Source organism: Gracilinanus agilis, chromosome 3 (genome assembly GCF_016433145.1).
Source record: "Gracilinanus agilis isolate LMUSP501 chromosome 3, AgileGrace, whole genome shotgun sequence".
Lineage (NCBI taxonomy): Eukaryota > Metazoa > Chordata > Mammalia > Didelphimorphia > Didelphidae > Gracilinanus > Gracilinanus agilis.
Window position 1 is genome coordinate 297,142,185 of NC_058132.1, and position 14,851 is coordinate 297,157,035.

Consider the following 14,851-nt stretch of genomic DNA (forward strand, 5'->3'; position numbering starts at 1 on the left):
GTATATGATTTTTCAAAGCAATAGGGAGCCACTGGATTTTATTGAGTGGGAGTGTATGGTGTATGTGTGACAGGATCAGATCTGTGATATGAATTCAGATCATCTGACTCTGGACTCAGTAGTCTATCCACTGGGCCCCCTGGATGCCCTGAGGCCATAAGACCAGAAGTTAGGGAGCAGGCACCCCTCTAGAAGTAGCTCAAGTTTCCTTCTCCAGAGTTCCCCAAATCAGGTGCGGGGAACAAAATAAATAAGCATCCCTCAAGCCTGTGTTCTCTTCTCTCTCCTTTTCTCTCTTTCCCTCCTCTCCCAAAGGTGGCTCACTCCATCCTCAAGGCTCATGCCAAGGCGTGGCATCATTATGACCGCTATCATCGTCCCAAGCAGCAGGGGAAGGTGGGGATTGTGCTGAATGCAGACTGGGCTGAGCCCTTCTCCCCAGAGATGAGGGATGTGGAGGCAGCGGAGCGCTACCTACACTCCATGCTGGGCTGGTTTGCCCATCCGCTCTTCGTGGACGGGGACTACCCTGCCACCCTGAGGGCCCAAATCCAGCTAAAAAACAGGCAGTGTGCCAGCATTGTGGCCCGGATCCCCACCATCAGCGAGGAGGAGAAGCTCCTCTTGAAAGGATCCTCCGACTTCCTTGGCCTGTCACATTATACCTCCCGCCGGATCAGGGATGCTCAGAACTCCTGTGCCCCAGACTACGACTCCCTCCGTGGCTTCTCCCAGCACGTGGACCCTAACTGGCCACGGACTTCATCCCCTTGGCTCCAGGTGGTCCCCTGGGGTCTCAGAAGACTCCTGAAGTTTGTGTCACTGGAATATACCAAAGGGAACATTCCAATCTACCTGGCTGGCAATGGGCTGCCCATAGAGGAAGGCAGCAGCTTCGATGATGCCACAAGAAGAGACTATCTCAGTCTCTATGTCAACGAGGTGCTCAAAGGTAAGGGCTCATAGATCTCTTTAGTTCTTCGAGGTTTACAGAGTGCTTTTCTCTACAACAACTCAGGAAAGAAAATGGCATCCACATGGTCACCTCCATTATACAGATGGGAAAACTGAGGATTGTAGAGGCTAAAGAATCAGAGCTAGGATTTGAACTCAGGCTCTTCACTGAGACTAACCTTCTCTCTGCCATGCTCTGTAACCTCTAGGCACAAGATTTGTTTCTTTGTCTGTCTCCCATCTGATTCTTGCTGTTTCTTCTACCTAGAATTCCCTCTTCTAAACCCTCTTGCTTTGTAAATCCTGCCTGCCCAATGTCCAAACAAAGCCCTTTCAGTCATTTTTAGCCTACTTTCATCCCCTCCCCATTTCTATTTAACTTACTGTCTACATCACACATTTCATATTAAGTAACAGTGAAAGATTTTATGATGAACTATTTTTAGATATATTTACCTGTGTGAATATACATATATGTACACAAACATGTTCATGTATACATATACAATGTAGTATACCCCAATTGTTTTAAAAGGTGGATTTCAGAGCACATTTTGTACTGTTGGCTCTGGGTGAAAAAATTGTTATTAATAGTCCTGACTAGTTCCAGTAGTAAACAGCTGGTAAGTGGGAGCTATGGGAGGTAAATCCAAGTGGCACATCTCCAAGTCAATATTCCAGTATTCTTTCTACTAGACTATGCTGTCTTTCATAAATTAAAATAATAAAATATAAAAAAAAGTTTACATTTACACTTCCAAATGACAACGTTTTTGTTACTGAGTCATTTTCAGTCATGTCCGACTCTTAGTCCCCCCCTTTGGGTTTTCTTGACAAAGATCCTGGAGTAGTTTGCCATTTCCTTCTCCTGTTCACTTTACAGATGAGGAAACCAAGGCAAATAGGGTTAAAGGACTTGCCCAGGGTTACACAGCTACTAAGTGTTTGAGAGCAATTTGAACTCAGGAGAATGAGTCTCCTGACCCCATTGTACCACCTTGCTGCCCTTCCCATTTATAAATGATCTTTATCACTTTAAAATTCTGGTAGAACTTTGTATTTCTTTTATATGTTTATGTTCCAGTTTGTTGTGTCCAGGGTCATATAGCTGGTAAGGATAAGAGGCCAGATTTGAAGCTAGGTCCTCCCCAGGGAAGGATTTTAATATTTGCTTTCTGATTCCAAAGTACTCTTTCCTTATCACCACACCTATTTCACAAGGGAGGAAACCAAATCTCAGAGATTCTAACACAACTAAAAGATGGTAGAATTGGAACTCAGATCCTGGTCTTCTGACCTCAAGTCACTTTCTGTGAAGTCTTAGTCACTCAGGCTGGGCTAATTTTTCCATAGCTGGCATGTGTGGTGAGCTATAAGGCAACTTGATTAAATTATAACTTGATGCATGAGTCCTGATTGAATAATGCACCCCAAAACACAAATGAACCACAATTTGGGCTCTAAATCTTAAGGTACTATTGAACAATACCTCATTCATATTTGTTTGCTGACTCAAACCAGGGTATAACCCATCTGGTTCTTCCATGAAAGAGACTGACCACTAGAATATTTGGTTTATTTATCCTTTTGTCATAAAAAGTTTAGCAATTTCATGCTGGTAATATGTAAGGTTGATAAGGAAAAGTAGTAAATCAGTTTTGATGAATTATTTGTAGTAGAAAAGTCAGTGGATTATATGTACCAATTCAGGGCTTTTATAAAGCTATACACATTTATTATTAAAATTTATTGTGGGGGAAGCTAGGTAGCTCAGTGTATTGAGAGCCAGGTCTAGAGACAGGAGGTCCTGGGTTCAAATTTGGCCTTAGACAATTCCTAGCTGTGTGACCCTGGGCAAGTCACTTGACCCCCATTGCCTAGCCCTTACCACTCTTCTGCCTTGGAATCAATACACAGTATTGTCTCCAAGACAAAAGGTAAGGGGTTAAAAAATTATTGCTATTGATTGGGTGCAAGAGGCAAATGTACATATGTTTCTTTAATATGAAGTGGCAAAAATATTTTAGTTCACCTTTTTTTTTGAAGTGTGAACACTTCCAGATCTTTCACATGAAAAAAAGAAAACCTTATTTATTTATTTATTTTAAACCCTTACTTTCTGTCTTAGAATCAATACTAAGTTTCAGTTCCAAGGCAGAAGAGCAGTAAGGGCCCTTTGTGGTTGCCAAACTGTTATGATTATAATAAATATAGATGGATATTAAAAGAATTATTAATATTTTAATTAAAGCCATGTTGGTAAAATATAAGATGACCACACACCTGCTAAGATCTAATTCAAATTCCCTGCCATACCTTCTGCCCATTTGGCTCCCTCATACCAAAGAGCACGTCCCAATCAAGTCCTCTCTATTTAAGCTACACTTTACGTTGGCTCATGTCATCACGTAAGACAGGAAACCCGTTGAATCATGGGAAATGTAGTTTCCAAGTTCCCTAAATGTCCACAGGAAGTTTGTCATATATCTAAATATTTAAAACTCAAATGAGCCCCAAATAACCCTCAATGGAACCCCAAAAATTCCAAATAACACATTAGGCAATGACAGGTAAGTGACTTGCCCAGTGTCACATAGCTAGGAAGTTTCCGAAACCACATTTTGACCTGGGACCTGGTTCTCTATCTACCTAGGGGAGGGAGAGAGAGAGAGAGAGAGAGAGAGAGAGAGAGAGAGAGAGAGAGAGAGAGAGAGAGAGAGGAGACGGGAAGGGGAGGGGAGAGAAAGGGAGAGGAGAGGAGAGGAAATGGGAGAGGAGGTTGAGGGGAGGGGAGGGGAGGTGAAGAGGGTTCCAGTGTTCATCAGTTCTCTGTTTTCCCTTCTTAGCTATCAAGTTGGATTTGGTGGATGTTCGGTCCTACATTGTTCGCTCCCTCATTGATGGTTTTGAAGGCCCATCAGGTTACAGCCAGAGATTTGGCCTACACCATGTGGATTTCAAAGATGGCAACAGGCCTAGAACTCCCAGGAAGTCTGCCTATTTTTTCTCTAGCCTTATCGAAAAGAATGGCTTTCTGACTAAAAAGAAAGACAGAGCTTCTCGGCAACTCCTTTATAGCCCTCCCCGCAAAACTCCAGTTATTCTGGGACCCTCAGAAGTTCCTTCCAAGGCAAAGGTGGTTTGGGAAAAGTTCTCTAGCCAGTCCAAGTTTGAAAGAGATCTCTTCTACCATGGAACTTTCAGGGATGACTTCATATGGGGTGTATCCTCTTCTGCCTATCAGATTGAAGGAGGCTGGGATGCAGATGGCAAGGGCCCCAGCATTTGGGATAACTTCACTCACACACCTGGGAACAACGTGGTAAACAATGACAATGGAGATATAGCCTGTGATAGTTACAATAAATTGGAGGAGGACCTTAACCTACTGCGAGCTTTGAAAGTCAAAGCCTACCGCTTCTCTCTCTCTTGGTCTCGCATTTTCCCAACGGGGAGAAACGATTCCGTCAACAAATATGGAGTCGACTACTACAACCGGCTCATTGATGGTCTGGTAGCAAGCGGCATCATTCCCATGGTGACGCTGTACCACTGGGACCTACCCCAAGCTCTGCAGGACGCGGGTGGCTGGGACGACCCTGCCTTGATCGAGCTGTTTGACAGCTACGCAGACTTCTGTTTCCGCACTTTTGGTGATCGGGTGCAATTCTGGATGACATTTAATGAACCCATGTATCAGGCGTGGTTAGGGTATGGCGAAGGAATATTTCCCCCCGGGGTGAAGGATCCCGGCTACGCGCCCTATAGAATTGCCCACACCCTCATCAAGGCGCACGCCAGAGTTTACCACACGTATGATGAGAAGTACAGGGACAGTCAGAAGGGAGTCATTTCCCTGAGCCTCAGCACACACTGGATGGAGCCCAAGTCACCCAACTTGCCAAGAGACATTGAAGCTGCCGATAGGGCTCTTCAGTTTAACTTGGGCTGGTTTGCCCACCCCATCTTCAAAAATGGAGACTATCCAGATGCCATGAAGTGGAAAGTAGGGAATAGGAGTGAGCTACAAAATTTAGCCTCTTCCCGCCTCCCCAGCTTCACAGAGGAAGAAAAGAGATACATTAGAAACACGGCGGACGTCTTCTGTCTCAACACGTACTCTACCAAAATTGTGAAACACAGGACGCCCCAGCTCAACCCTCCTTCTTATGAAAATGATCTGGAGAGGACCGAGGAGGACGATAATTCTTGGCCTTCCACGGCCCTCAACAGAGCAGTGCCCTGGGGGATGAGAAGGGTCTTGAATTGGATCAAAGAAGAATATGGTAACATTCCCATTTATGTTACTGAAAATGGAGTGGGACTCAAGAAATCTCAAATCGAGGACATAGAGAGGATATTTTTTTTCAAAACCTACATCAATGAAGCTTTGAAAGGTATGTGGGCTTTTCAGATACCCTACAGAGATGTCCCATGTCCCATGGGTCACATCCTGTTGTTGTCTGAGTTCTCTTAACAGCTTCCTCTTCACCCACAAGCTCTACTTTGGCTTTTAGTATTTCTTTTTTTTATAACAAAAATCCAATGTTTCTTTTTTAATTTTAATTAATTAATTTAGAATATTTTTCCATGGTTTCATGATTCATGTTCTTCCCCCTCTCCCCCTGTAGCCAATGTGCAATTCAACTAAAAATCCAGTGTTTCTGAGGGAATTCTGAGCTCTATATGCAAAGTACTGTCAACTTTCTACCTGCTCTTTCTCTTCTCACAAAGTTAATCTCGCCAAATGGCACCTTCTCTGTTCAATTAATTAGAGCTGGCTCCCTGGGCTTACATCAGAGATCTGAAATATTGTTTTTTTGGTATAATGATGTCCAGTTCTCTTCAAAATACTAGGAAGAAAGAAATGAAACAAGTGTTTACTGAACATCTCCTATGCACCAGGCATTGTGCTAAGCTCTACTTACAAATATTATTTCATTTGATTCTCACAATAACCCTGGCAGGTAGGTGCTCTTATTATCTCCATTTTACAGCTGAGGAAACTGAGACAGACAATGGTTAAGTGACAGGCTAGGAAAGGGTCCAAAATTAGATCTGAGCTCAGGTCTTCTTGATTACAGGCACAGCACCACCAAGCACCCTAAAGTCACAGCATGACATTAATTCTTTGAAATCTTCCCTTTGAAATTTTATCAGCTTACAGTCTGGATGGTGTCAACCTCCAAGGATACATGGCTTGGTCCCTGATGGACAACTTTGAATGGTTGGAGGGCTATAGCGTCAAGTTTGGACTCTACCAGGTAGACTTTAATGACACCAATAGACCCCGTACTGCGAGAACTTCAGCCAGATACTACACAGAAGTTATCAGCAACAATGGCATGCCGCTGGGCAAAGAGGATGAGTTTCTGTATGGAGAGTTTCCTAAGGGCTTTATCTGGAGTGCAGCCTCAGCTGCCTATCAGGTAAGGAGGGCACAGGGCAAGACGGCTGTGCCTCCCATTGGGCATGCTTGGACTTGACCAAAATATCTGGTCCTTACCGAGAGAATCGGGTTGAGCTGAGCTTTAGCAAATTTTTTAGAATCACAGCTGAGTTGGAAGAGATATCAGAAGTCTAATCTAACCAATACATAAAGATTCTCCCCCAAACCAACCCAATGAATGGTCATCCATCTTTTGCTTGACAACAGCCCATTCCACTTTTTGGACAGCTCTAAAAGAAGTTTTTCCTGATCCTTTGGCTCTGCCTTTTGGACCCAAGAAGAACAAGCCCATTTACTCTTCCTTATGGCAGACTTTGAAAGATTGGTACAGTATTTCTGGAGAAAGTAGAATCTGGTAGCTTCAAAACAAAAGCATGTAGTAAAAATTTGCTCAAGTTATAAATTTTTAAAATCAGTGGTCTTGGTTTCTTGACCCATCCCTTCCATTCAGGCAAATCACTAAAATTCAAATTCAGCCAACATTTATTAAGTATCTACTCTATACAAAACAATAGACTAAGTTCTAAGGATAGGATAGCAAAGGTTATTATAATGAACTTATAGTCTAATGACAAAAGGATAAAGTATACAAATGGTCTATAGATCAGAGTAAGAACTCTTACCGTGCTGACAAATTCATAACTTTATACTCAATTCATTTTCTGAGCAACACTGAAAATAAAAACAAGATGATGCTTCTCTCTAAGAAATGAAAATGGTTAGTTGTTTGTACTTGAACTCCTTTAAGGAATTGCAGACTAGTAAGATTTACATTGACTTCTTGTTTTGCAACAGGAAAATAATCTTACTCTGTATATGTTGAGTTTAAATTAATATTTTAATCTATAAAGAATAGAGCCTCTCTATACTAATTATACTGTCTGTACAGGATTGTACAGTCCAAGAAAGTAATTAGGAATCTGCCCAATAATCTTGAGAGAACTCTGTTCCACCCCACTGGTTTTTAACTTTTAAAATTTGGTGGGGAAAGAGGTAATTTGGCATGTGCCTTTATTGGAAATTAGGATTCTGCCTAATCATATGGCATCTTTGAAATTTGTCCGCCCTACTCTAAGAAGAAGGTCTAACCCTACTTCCTCCTCCTCCTCCTCTTCAACATGCATTTATCAAACATTTACTAGGTGACAAGCAGTGTGTTAAACTCTGGAATCAGAAATTATTCTTTCCAGTTATGTCCAGATTTCAAACTTAGGAACATGAGTTGATGAAATACTTTAAGAGCTGAGGAGGGGGTTTGTTTTAAATAATCAAGTTTGCCATCTTTTATCATTTTGAGATTGAAGGTGCCTGGAGAGCTGATGGCAAGGGTCTCAGTATCTGGGACACATATTCTCACACTCCACTGAGGATTGAGAATGACGACACTGCAGACGTTGCTTGTGACAGCTATCACAAAATCCAAGAGGATGTGGTGGCCCTTCAGAATCTTGGCGTGTCCCACTATCGCTTCTCCATCTCCTGGACTCGTGTTCTCCCTGATGGGACCACTAGACAAATTAATGAAAAGGGACTAAACTACTATGAAAGGCTCATTGACGCACTACTGGCAGCCAATATTATGCCTCAGGTAAAAGGGTAGGGTGCGGGGTCTGGCCAAAAGAAAGGTGGTCAAATCAAATAGGACAGAAAAGTCCAAATGCTAAACCAAAAGGTACATATGTGTAAGCAACAAGTATATCCATCTGTCTATCCATTCATCTCTCTCTCTTTCTGTCTATCCATCTATCTACATATATATACTCACACAGACATAATATATACATGTTTTATTTATGCATCTAGATATACTAGGTGTACATTGGATAGCTAGGTGGCTCATTGGATAGACTGCCATGTCTGGATTCAGGAAGACTCATCTTCCTAAGTTTGTATCTGGCCTCAGAGACTTACTTGCTGTGTGACCCAGGGCAAGTCACATTACCCTGTTTGCCTCAGTTTTCTCATCTGTACAATGAGCTGAAGAAGGAAATGGCAAACCACTCCAGTATCTTTGCCAAGAAAACCCCAAATGGGGTCATGGAGAGTTGGATAACAAATTGACTAACAAAATAACCATGCTTACATAGGCATGTATACATATACACACATAGACAATAAAGAAGCTCATATATATCACCGAGGAGATGAGATTACCATACTAGATACTTGTATTTAATTTAGTCTAAAATTTACTCTAAAATGTAGGAGCCTAAACAAGCTCACTTACCTTCCTTTTCCTTAGGGGTTTGGGTTGGATCACTCAGAATCTGAGTGTCTTTTATATTACATATGCCCAGATATATATATAGCATAATCTGTTATGTATTTACATATGTAATATATAATCTATTTATAATATAAAGCAAAATGAGATTATGCACTCTAATTGGGATGTGTCCCCTAAATATCTTCTTCCAAGAAAAAGCATTTGACTTTCCCTGAAAAGTTGCCATCTGACAAAGGTCCCTTTAGCATCCGCTGTAAGGTGGCTCGCCAACAGAGAGAATATAAGCCTGGCCTGCAAGGAATCTCCCAGTCCAGGCAGGAAGGTATCAAAACAGAACAATGTAAGACTTGCCTGGTATCAAGAATTTTTAAAAAATGGTTCTATCCAAAGTCACTCATGGGAAAGGTCACAGTAATCAGGAATGATATCACAGCTCGCTTTCTGTCGTGCTTTCTGGAATACAAAGAGCTTTGCTCACCTGCCAAGGACATAGTATAAGTTCTCTCATCATGAGGCCGAAGTTCAGGGGCTTAGATGACTTACTCATAGTTGCATGGTCAGTTAGAATGCAAACACTGTCTCCTCTTTCCACTATACTGTTATCTTTCCATGCAAGCTATCAGTAGGACTTTAACTGGTAGGTTTGGGATCCATGGAATAGAAGAGGGTGTGTACTCCAGGAAAGGGATTGGCACAAACATAAGCAAGGAAGAGAAAATAAAAATATGGTCTGACATTTAGGTAGTGCTTTATGGTCTGTGTAGTGTTTATGTACCATATCTTATTATCAGAAGTTAAGATATTTACCTATATTCCTAGTGTAAGTGAGCAAGGTGCCAAAAGAAAGATTTAAGCCCAAGAATGGTCCAGATTCCCACATGATGTAATGAAGGATTTATGCAAGATTTCTTGCATTTGCAAAATTACCCTAGGTAATCCTGGCAGTTAGGAGAATGGAACTTTGGCCCAGCTAGTGCCAGTCCCAAGACCTGACTGTTGGAGCTGGGACTATAAATACCCCTGCAGAACCAACCTGGGGGTTCTGATTTCCTTGACCTCATCTAGACACCCAGCTACCCCTTGACTTCCCCTTGGGGACCCAGGGAGGTTTGAAGGGAGGTTACACCACCTCTATTCATATCAGTGTGGAGGTGGGAGGGATCATCATTCAATCAACAAACATTTATTAAGTGCCTGCTCTGTGCCAGGCACTGTGCTAAGTGCTGGGAAAACCAAAAAAAGAACCAAATGCATCCTGCTGTCAAAGTGATGAGGACTTTCAGACTGGAGTATGTGATGAGAGATGGCTTTCTCAAGTCTCCTCTAGAAAAGCTTAAGATTAAAGGTAGACAGAAGTCTGAATTAGTGGCAATTTTCCTAATGTGGCTTTTTTTTTTAAAAATAGGTTACTCTATACCACTGGGACCTGCCTCAGGCACTCCAGAATGTCGGAGGCTGGGAGAATGACACTATAGTGCAGAGGTTTAAGGAGTATGCAGACGTGCTCTTCAGGAGGCTGGGAGATAAAGTGAAGTTCTGGATCACTATCAACGAGCCCTATGTCATTGCCAATCTGGGCCATGGCTACGGAACAGCAGCTCCAGGTAATGGCCCTGGGCTTCCTGGTTGGCTTATTGGTTGGGGATATGTTCTTTGAGCCAGGAAAATCATGGAGTTCAGCTAAATGGGTAGATGGGGGCTAATCTGAGAGACTGAATGAATAAGACATTTCTGTGTCCCAGAAGGAAAACATGGCCCCCATTCTGATTCTCCTCTCTTCCTCTGCAAAGCATGTTTGGAAAGAGACACTGATTTTCCCCTCTTGAAGCACGGTGTGTTAGAATTGTAAGGGACCTGAGGAATCATCTAGTCTGTTCTCCTCATTTTACATAGGAGGAAACTGAGGGTCAGACAGGTCAAGTGACTTGCCCAAGGCAATGTGATTAATGGTAGAGTTAGGAGTTGAATCCAGATGTCCAGATTCCCAGTTCAAGGGTCTTTCCTCCAAACTGCTGACTCTAAACATTGAATCTAAGAATTCACCCTTCTCCTACCATTCTCCAAATGCTAGGTGTCAATATGTTAATGTTAAGTATAGTTATAATAAAATGAATTAACATAGAAAACAAGACATTCATTTTTGGAAATGATCAATATGGGAATATGTTTTGTTTCTCTCCCCTCTCCTCCCTTCCCTTCCTTAATTATTTCTTTCCAGAATCTGGGATGCACCTGGCACATAATAGGTGCTTAATACAATGATTGATTATAAATAAATTGTATATGTAATAAATTGCACACAAATAAAAGTGATCGCTTATAAAAACAAAAGTTAATAATATCTCCCATGACATATAAACCTTTCATAAGTTTGCATGTCTTACTTAGCCCATCTTAAACTATAAACTCTTGTAGGACAAAGACTGTATCTTACCCTCCATTCAGGGTCATACAAATAATAAACACTAAAACAAAGTTTTAGATGATGACAATGATGACGGTCTGGCATTGCATGAAATGGCCTCCATAGTTATATATGGGCTAAATCAATCCCCTAGAGTGGGAAAGGGAAATTTATCAAGATTTATCTCTATTGACTCTCCCTAGAGAACAATATAATTTTCTCATCTCTCATTCTGTGTTACTCAAAGCAATCTTTTGATAATTGATTTGCGTTCCCAGACACTGGATATGATTATAGAAAAAGGGATGCTTCACATAGGGGACCAATTTCCCTTTTGCCAGCCAAGCATTTCTCTCACTGCACATTTTTTTCCCTGACATTCTGGTTCGCCATTCATCCATCCCTTTAACATAAAGGTATCAAGGTGGCATAGAACATAGAGTGTTAGACCTGGAGTCAGAAAGACCCAAGTTCAAATCTAGCCTCAGACACTCATAGCTTTGTGGCCCTGGGCAAGTCACTCAACCCCCTTTGCCTAGCCCTTGGCCTTCTATTTTAGAATCGTTTCTAAGATAGAAAGTAAGGGTTAAAAAAGACTATGTAAATGCTACTTGTTTTTCCAGCTGGTTGGCACCAGAGTTTTTTGTGTGTAGCTTTAATTGTCACCAAATCAGACAACTGTTGGAAAAGCCCTGGGAAGTTTTGTTGTACTCTCTATTTTTTTGAATCCTCAGTTGATTTTGCCTTGTATTTGGTAGGTATTTCCTTCCGACCAGGCACTGCTCCCTACATCGTTGGCCATAATTTACTAAAGGCTCACGCCGAAGCCTGGCACCTGTATGATGATGTCTACCGAGCCAAGCAAGGAGGGCTGATTTCTATCACCATCAGCAGTGACTGGGCAGAGCCCAGAGACCCTTCCAAACAAGAAGATGTGGAAGCTGCCAGAAGATATGTTCAGGTCTCTTTAGATCCTTTTGTTGTTGTTATTATTTGCACTTTTTCTGTCTGCCATTCCTCTTTTTTAAACCTTTCTTTTATTAATGATGTGGTGCATTGAGTGCTGGACTTGGAATTAGGAAGATCTGAGTTAAAATCTTTTCCTATGGAGGCCAAATGTAGAGATAATTAGGTTGTGAATGAAAAGACCCAAGTTCTTCATGATGGCTCTGCCTTTTATTAGTTGTGTCATCTTGAACAAGTCACTTAATGCCTCTGCGCCTTGGTTTCCAAATTAATAAAATGGCCTATCTGTGGGAGATTCATAAATACTGAAGTTCTTTGTTTTTTCCCTAAGGATTATAAGAAGGCAAAATTATTATTATTAAACAGATAGCACTTTCTTTACAGATGTATGCATTCCCCAAAGTTTGGGTAAATTTGATACAAAGCAGTTTCCCATTTATTTCTGTTATGAAGTTGAAGATAAAGTCACATAGAAAACATCACCAACAGACTGATTTGAAAACTGTTGATGAGGATGGTTCAAAATGTTTACTAGGTCTATGGCATACTCTGTAATCTTGGGAATGCTTTTTCAAAATTTTCTTGACACACACATTTCCAGCGACTATCAACACAACATAGAAATTTTCTATCCTGGGACAACACTGACCCTAAAACTTGGAATTCAGATTCTTAGCTCCTGACACCCCAATGTCTAAATGTTTTACCATGTTTAATAGAGTTGGGCTGTAACATCACCCTCAGTCCATAGGTACCACCATATGTTGTATTACATGGTGTAGACAGAAAATTTCTTGAGTTTGAGGCATTCGATTTTGGGAGTTTTCTTTTTTTATAGGTTTGAAGTGTTCTTGTCCTGTACCTTTTGTCTATGTGAAGCTTTACTTTCCTAAGTGGCTAGGAAATAGGAAAACAAAAACAAGAATACTCAACAAATTGAGAAAACAAAAACTTGGGTAACCAATTTAACTAGCCCCTTTTTCAATCCGAATTGAATGACTAGAAGCTATGAAGTTGGACAGTCCTACTGCTTTGGTCTCTAAGATTTCTGCTATAACCTCTGATGGGAGAAATGGGGCAAAAAAGAAGACTCCTCTCCATTTCAGCATCAGAAGGACAAGACAGTAGCCTTTCTTTCATTTTGGGGGCTTCCTCAGAGTCCATTTAAAAAAAAATACTTTACCTTCCTTCTTAGAATCAATAGTGTGTATTAGTTCCAAGGCAGAAGAGTGGTAAGGGCTAGATGAATGGAGGTCAACTCACTTGCCCAGTCATTCAACTAGGAAGAAGTCTCTGAGGCCACATTTGAACCCAGGACCTCCTGTCTTTAGGCCTGACTCAATCCACTGAACCATCTAGCTGCCCCCAGAATCCACTGTTTTGATAACAAATTATACCTCCTGTGTCTCTTAGCTTCCTTTCCTAAGTCTTTTCCAGATTCCCTCTATAGCTTCCTCACCAAAAAGTATACTCTTTCTTTTGAGTCAGGCACAGAAAGAGACAGCAAAAGAGCCACCTGCATTTTTAGCAAAAGATGGACAGGATTCACAGACCTTTGCTGTCAGACTCTGTTCCTGGACAATCTTGATTGTCCAAAAGCCTGGGGTAGAGGTTTTCCATAACGACAAAGTACAGTTATCCCTTCTACATCGCAGGGGTTAAGGGTGGGTGCCCTACAGTTTGGGAAATCCAGGAAAAAAAATTTGTCACTTTATAGCAGAGAGGAAGTCTGAATTTTTTCTTTTTTTTTTTTTAATGGGGTATTTATACTGCCTTATTATTGTAAATTTTGGGTTTAGGGTGCATTTCCAAGTTCCTAAACTTGTTCATCGCTGGCTTCCACAAAACTCCTAAAAAATCCCCATTTCATTTCTTATGCTGATCTGTGATAGATCAAAACCCCGACAGGAAAATTGCATTGTGGAAAGAATAACTCTATTTGTTATCAGCCAAGTTTTCAAGATTAATTTCTTCATCTCTATAACAAAAGAATTAAAGTAGTAGATCTGTGAGGGCCCTGGCCGGCTCTAAATAGTACCATCCTAAGTAGGTGACTGACTATTGGTTTAGTGACCCTGATCTGGGGACACCAGCAAAATTGGCAACTAGGTCCCACCACAGAGGTGACGTCAGACTTTCATCACTAAACACCTTCTGGAGCTGTTGTGTTTGGAGCCATATTTTGAAGGTGGGAGGTGGGAGGCTTTCTGGGCAGAATCTCACCTCTTAACTTCAGCTCTTTGTCCCTCCCTCCTCTCCTTAGTTTATGGGAGGTTGGTTTGCCCATCCCATTTTCAAGAATGGAGACTACAATGAAGTCATGAAGACTCGGATTAGGGACAGGAGCCTGGCAGCAGGACTCAGCAAATCTAGGTAAGTGTCTCCCAGCAGTCTGAAAGTTATATTGCCCCTGAGGACGATACCCACCTGGAGCCACAACTAGAAATGCTGATTCCCAGGAAAAGCACCAAAAATGTTGCCAGGAAAAGCAGCATCAAAGGCACCTTCAAATCACCTTTTTGGGAGCATGTTTTTGATTTAATAATAGCTAGCATTTATAAAAGGGTAGCTAGATGACACAATGGACAGAACACTAAGCCTGGAGCCAGGAAGATTTGTCTTCCCAAGTTCAAAATCCAGCCCCAGACACTTCCTAATTGGGTCACTCAACCCTGTCTGCCTCAGTTTCTCCATCTGCAAATGAGCTGGAGAAGGAAATGGCAAGCCACTCCAGTATCTTTGCCAAGAAAAGCCCAAAACTTATCAAATCAAAATGTAAAACTCCATGATCTTAATGCTGAGAATCCCAGATGGGGTCAGGAGGAGTCAGATATAACTAAAAAATGACTAA

At 41.5% G+C, this 14,851-nt stretch overlaps 1 protein-coding gene across 1 annotated transcript in view; it reads left to right on the forward strand.

Moving 5' to 3' along the window:
* Positions 1 to 14,851, forward strand: part of LCT (lactase) — a 46,383-nt gene that overhangs the window by 20,169 nt on the left and 11,363 nt on the right. The window contains exons 7-13 of the mRNA XM_044669129.1: positions 316 to 952; positions 3,801 to 5,351; positions 6,115 to 6,383; positions 7,701 to 7,991; positions 10,036 to 10,234; positions 11,793 to 11,995; positions 14,264 to 14,373. Coding sequence (XP_044525064.1) covers positions 316 to 952; positions 3,801 to 5,351; positions 6,115 to 6,383; positions 7,701 to 7,991; positions 10,036 to 10,234; positions 11,793 to 11,995; positions 14,264 to 14,373 — 3,260 coding nt within the window. The remainder of the gene's footprint in view (positions 1 to 315; positions 953 to 3,800; positions 5,352 to 6,114; positions 6,384 to 7,700; positions 7,992 to 10,035; positions 10,235 to 11,792; positions 11,996 to 14,263; positions 14,374 to 14,851) is intronic.